We start from the raw sequence: 6,048 nt of genomic DNA, 5'->3' as shown, positions 1-6,048 counted from the left end.
AAAACTACATTACGTAAAAAAAAAGTATATTAATTAAGAACGTGTGCCTAACTTTCCAATTTTCTTGTTATACCCTTGAAGATCTTAATCATTAGATCTTCATCAAAGTGATTGATAAGTACGGAAGAAGCGCTCTACAAGTTTTTTTTCTTCCGTTAAGATTTCTCTCTTAAATATAATTATACCTTAATTATAGGAGATATTATTTAATATTAAATAATTTAAATTTGATTATTTGAAAATAAACTTCAATTTAAATATAATTCTCTATCTCTATCTATTAAAATTTAATTTAAATCAATCTTAAACTAATGGGAGATATATGTAAATAATAAAATATAATTAAAAAGATAAAATATAATTAAATTTTTATCAACTTAATTATAAAAGTCATCAATACCCTTATTTTGATATATATACATTACTCTCAGTTAATGATATATATGTCTTTTACTTAATAAAATATTAAGATAATATAATTATTAAAAAATAATGTGCAAGATTATATATTTAAAAAAAATTACCTGCTGAACCGGTAATATCTTTCATTCCTATTATACCCTTAAAGATCTTAACCGTTAGATCTTCATCAAATTGATTGATAAAGAATTAATTTGATTGCACGGAAGAAACCCTCATAGAATATTCAATTTATGTATTAGAGAAAACTAGTCTCTTTGTTTAGCTTTGATTATTCTACAGACTCTTATGCAAAGCATGCATATCCAAAGGCAACAATAACATCTATTGAAGAACCAGATCGTCTATATCAAAAGCATTCTCAATACATTCCCACAGGACATCAGAAATTAAGGAGATACATAAAAAAGAACATGAAAGAAAACTAGTAGACGCCATGGTGATTCAAAATGGAACCAACATATTAGTGCAGACTGTGCAGTAGCGACGCAAGCAACTTTGATGAGCATTCTCGTTTCAGAGTTCAATTATCTGCAACACAAAGTCAATGTAAAATAGGATTAGGAGCAGCACTAGGGCGATGCACCGAAAGTAATTCTAAGAGGATTGAGCAACAAACATTGAAGGTCATGAAGAGCAGTCGGGATCGCAATTGAGAGCTCAGTTTCTGAATGCAGCTCCTCTTCCAACTCTTCCTTCTCCAAAGCCTTTTCTACGTCCCTGCAACTCTGAGGCCACTCATCAAAGAAAATGTGGAAAGGCCTTGGTTTCTCAAAATACTCCTCCCTCTCCAACTTCACAGGCTTCCCTGATTCCAACTCAGAACTCAATAAAACGCAGTGCTTGTTCCTCTCCTCAATATAACGAATGGCATCACTGCTCATTCCCGGTGGTCTAATGCTCCAAGATCCATCCTTTTCATGCTCAGAAAGTTTCGAGAAGAAATGAAATTCATTTATATTATCCTTAAAATCATCTAACTTCCTGTTTCAGAACACGTGTCAGTTAAGAAGTAGAAAGAGGAAGTGAGAGAGGTCTAAAAGTTCATTTAAGTACCTGTGAATTTGATTATGTGACAAAGGGCACAACACAGTGTCTACATGAGAATGAGTAGTCTTACGTAAAGAGGAAGAACTGGGACATAGGTAATGGTGGGCCTGAGGAGCTGATATAAGAACAGATGTTGAATTGGTGGCTAGGGATAGTTCCACAAGCTTTCTTGAACGGTTCTTGCCTCTGTGCATGTGATTGTCACAGTACTTGGAATCTGGGTGGGCCTTCTTCTTGGAGCACCTCCACTTCTTCCCATCTGTTCTCCTGCACCTCCATGGCTCTGGGTCTTCTGCTTTCCCTCCAAACTCTTGTTGAAAACAACCCCATCCAACTGCAAACTATAGTAAGCACCACAGAAAAAAAAAAAGAGAGCATGAGGGAGTTAAAGGGTTAGCCTAACTGGTACCTGATGTGCCAATATTAGAAAGCTGAGGAAATAAGGTCAGAGATTGGGGTCTCTTGGTTGAGGAATCCATCAAGAGGCTCTTCCTGATAGATAGGATGAGATCAGAGGGTATAGGGTTGCCCAAGGCCACGCACTTGAAGATAAGAGCCTGCTGCTCGAGTTCTTGCCGTTGAGATGTTGTGAAAGGGGTCATTTGTGTTCTCTCACTCCCATTCCCTTCCATTATCTACTTGCTCAAGACTTTGCAACAACTAGTGAGAAGAAGAGAAGGAGAAGAGAAGGAGAAGAGAGAAGAGGAGAGGAGAGAACAATCTCTTGTAACTGAGACAATCTTTGCCTTTCATTTGTGTCAGAGTTAAACAGTATTTATTTTGTTTGCACAAGAAGTTTCATCTAGTCAAGGGGCAAAGAGAGAAGTCTGCAGAATCTCCACTTGCTGCACAGATATATCCGAATTCCTGAAGCTACTGAGACTAGAGCTAAAACTAGTAAACTACAGAGTAATTCCAGCGAGAAGTTAGTGTCTGAGTGGGGCTTTAACTGTATCAGTTACAAAGCCCTCTGATTTTGAACTGATAGTTTCACAGAAGTATTATGTTCTGATTATCATGACTCTGAGCTGATGCAGAATAGCAAGTGGGTCAGTCAAGAGGGAGAGCTCTTCACTGACTCCAGACCTGCTGCTTTTCTCTGCTGTCTCTGTGGCTCCTGTCTCTGCCATCCTGCAGAAACTCATAAGCAAACAAGGGCTGCTTTGATCTTTGGAAGAGCAAATAGAATGGTAAGATAATCCCAAAAAAACTTAAAGAGGATGAAGGAAAAGTAGCATTTGAGTTCACTGTACTGCTGCCGCAGTTATTCCTTTCAGCTGCTTTTTTGAAGTTTACTCCTTTCCCTTCTTTTACCATGATATAGTTTTTACCAACTTAGCCACTTTTATTCAGTTCAATGACAATTTGTATTACTTTGTGGAACATTGGAGAAGGGAAGATCTGATGGTTTCAACTTTCACTAATACGGTACATTTGGAAAATAATGGGAAATAGCAAAATTGATGACCAGGATCTATTATCATCACGATATTTGAGGTCTTGACTGCATCGGGCAAATTTCATTCCATAGTAGCCAACTTAAGAAAGACAGGGATCAGAATGGATTACATCAATGCATAGTGTTCTCTCTACTCTTTTAACCTCCTCCTCTGTCCTTGTCTCTTTTTTCTTCTGTCACTTACTCATTTAATTATCCCTTTCTTATTTACTTTTTCCTGTTTTTTCTATAAAATCTTAGTCAATAACTAAGGGAAGGTACATTAGTGTTCTTCTTTTTGTAAGAGTTACTTCATTCATTCAGACTTTACTTAAAAAGTATAATCTTCTGAAACGATGCTAGACCAATGCTAACTTAAGTTTCCTCAACGATGGTTATCACCAAAAGATTCGCTTTACCTTTTAGTTTTTCCCTAGGACAGATTTGTCTAGTAACCCTGGGGATATGAAGAGGGCCCAAACTTAGTTGCACTGCATGTCTATGGAACTTAATAAGACATATTTAAACTAATCAGTCACATACAAACTTTTGAACAACATTCAGTAAACAAAGCTAAACAATATCCAAGATACATTCTATGTTCATAAAAAAAGCAAAATTTAGTAAAAGTAATAGCAGGCTGTTGTTATCTATTTGCGAAAATGAAAGATATGAAATAGAGGAGAAAAGGAGAAAAGGGCACTTAGTTTCAACAGAAAGCAAGCAATCTAAACACTAATTAATGGAACTGTATCACTGTGTTCAATATGTAGATTAAAAACATTTAGAAGAAACTGTGTAAATAATCAGAGATAATTTCTCAACATATTGACATACAAGTTAGGTTAATCGTGAGCTATCTGAACTGCTAGTTGAACCAATATTCACAGAACAGCATCAAAATGTGGAAGGCTCCCGCTATCATAGGTCCAGGGAGGAAATAATGCAGCCTTATCCCTAGTACTACAGAGGCAAACTTCATGATAAAACTGCAAAACTATGACTCTTGGGGCAAGCTTTCATCATCATATAAGTGACACACTCACAGCAGATAGAAACTGTTTCCAAATATCCATAAATCGTTGTTTAAAGTCTTCTCTTTAGGACATCCAAATAAAAGTATTCTATGCAAGCTATAATTTGTGCCAGTTTATAGGGTGGGTGGAAAAAGTATGCAGTTTTGAAGCATGAAGAGAACCTAGCAGATACATGTTACAGCTGAAGCTACATTACAAGCAAGCTGTTGCAACATGATCAGTTTTTCAAATGAAAAAGAAGTGCCCAATTTATCGCGCTTATTCTCATTTGTTTTCTGAATCAGCAAATTATTTATCCTTTATGCAAAATTAAGTTAATAGACATTAGTTTTCCCATAGAACAAAGAACAAACAGAAATAAGGCATGAAATCATTTTGCTTAACGATCTTAAAATGGCAAAGTTTAGGTCAGCATGCTCTTTATTACGCGGAAACAAACAAGTCTTTTGTGCTTCTTTTGTTCTAACTAAAGAACAGTCTTTTGTAATTAAAGAGCAACTTTGTGCTTCTAGAGGGAAAGCTCTTCTATATTTGCCTGAAATCATTTCTTTTGTAGCCCTATGTGGGTCTGTGTGATTGAGAAGTTTGAAGTTAGCTACTAAGCTGAAACTCATTGTAAGATCAGTGTGACACACTAAGATGCTTTTATCAAACAAAAATATAAAGCTTGAAATTTAGGTCCTTGTGTGAACCTCATAAAATGATAAGCCTGACGTCACGCTTTACTGGCAGCATGATCCTGAAAGCTAGCAGTTCAGTTGCAATACAAATGCAAAGCATCACTATATAGTTCTTTTACCATTATCATGATCAAGCTCCTCTTTTTGGGCTATGAGTCAAAATGAAGCTTAAGCATGACTTGCTTTACAAACCAGGATGAACTAGAACTGTACTTTTGCAGAGTCAACTACCAAGGCCAAGTTGCAATCCTAACCGTACTCAGTATTTGAAAGTTTAGATACTCCAAACTTCGACTGAAATTTTACTAAAAATAATCTGTGTGACTTATGATTCAGCACTTTTATCTAGTGACATGAAAAAGGAAGTGCCTTTACACACCTCTTAATTGCTTGTTTGAAGACCACAAACTCCAAGAACGAGAATAATCATCTAATAAGATACAAAATTCTCAGATATTTCAATTATCCGATCTGATAAACGCTATCTACAGTATCATCTGCATTCTTCTCTCAGAACGGAAAAGCACGCTACCAACATTAAGCTTCTCTCCTGCATTGTAAGAAACACTAAAAATGCAACAAAATCCAGGACTACTCTCCTTCCCACCTTACTGCTGCGAATATAACTTATATAGGATTAGACAAACCAAATCAAGCACTTTCAATAAAACTTTTGAATGTGTATGTCATCAATTAGACCTAAAAGGCTAAAACCTTACAATAACCTTTCTCGAATACCAACTGTCTTACATCATCAACATCTCAGCTTTTCCTCATATTTTATCAGTTCATCACCATCACAGGCTTGAGAAGACACAGCATGCAGCAGCCATAAAGGATTACATTACCACAACTTGCAAACAAAATCTATGCTTGCCCAATAAGTCGGAATTAATCCAAGAAAAACAAATAATAAAGCTCTAAGATTATAAAATATTTCCCACAAAAAAAAAAAAAAACGATAAGAACTGCGTACTTACTGCACCAGGCAACAGTGAGATCGCGGAAGTTTCTCTGCAACCCTTGTCGAGTTGTTGAAGAATAAAATGGATGGAAAGGAGAAAAAAGCAATTACTTTTATATTCGTCCATGCTTACTAAATAATAAACTAGGAAGAACATAATTAAGGTTACCGACCGTGAGGTTACCTCCGTCGACAACTTGGTTAAAAGCATAGGAGGGCTCTTCAACGTCGATGGGTAATCGCCTAATTGGAACACCGATCGGTGTTGAGAAGCGGGGGGCAATGGAGAGGGAGGTAGAGGTCGTACCAATGATGACGAAGAGCTCGTGGGCGCGTGGAAGTCTAAGCGGCGGCATCTCATACTCGCTGCTGCGCGACCAAGCGACAAAAAGTATAAAGACAAGGAGCATGCGAGACCTCTAAATTAATTTTGTTAACAAAAAATTTCTAAAAATATTT

The 6,048-nt window shown here is 36.5% G+C and overlaps 1 protein-coding gene across 1 annotated transcript; it reads right to left on the bottom strand.

The window, feature by feature from the left end:
- Nucleotides 1-747: 747 nt before the first annotated feature.
- On the bottom strand, nucleotides 748-5,669 carry LOC140785650 (growth-regulating factor 1-like). Its single transcript, XM_073133597.1, has 4 exons — nucleotides 1,880-5,669; nucleotides 1,477-1,804; nucleotides 1,040-1,404; nucleotides 748-951 (listed from the first exon to the last, which is right to left on the bottom strand). Exons 1-4 carry the CDS (start codon nucleotides 2,100-2,102, stop codon nucleotides 944-946), a joined length of 924 nt encoding a protein of 307 aa, XP_072989698.1. The 5' UTR covers nucleotides 2,103-5,669; the 3' UTR covers nucleotides 748-943.
- Between the last annotated feature and the right edge of the window lie 379 nt (nucleotides 5,670-6,048).

The sequence above is a fragment of the Typha latifolia genome, chromosome 4 (assembly GCF_019914945.1).
Source record: "Typha latifolia isolate L0001 chromosome 4, TyphaL0001v2, whole genome shotgun sequence".
Taxonomy (NCBI): domain Eukaryota; kingdom Viridiplantae; phylum Streptophyta; class Magnoliopsida; order Poales; family Typhaceae; genus Typha; species Typha latifolia.
Note: the sequence above shows the minus strand (reverse complement) of the source record. Positions and strands in the feature narration are given on the sequence as shown.

Coding starts and splice junctions, on each gene's coding strand:
- LOC140785650 (XM_073133597.1), bottom strand. CDS start 2,102: ATGGAAGGGAATGGGAGTGAGAGAACACAAATGACCCCTTTCACAACA. Junction 1,805..1,879: donor TTCTAATATTGGCACATCAG/GTACCAGTTAGG, acceptor TATAGTTTGCAG/TTGGATGGGGTTGTTTTCAA. Junction 1,405..1,476: donor TCACATAATCAAATTCACAG/GTACTTAAATGA, acceptor GTTCTGAAACAG/GAAGTTAGATGATTTTAAGG.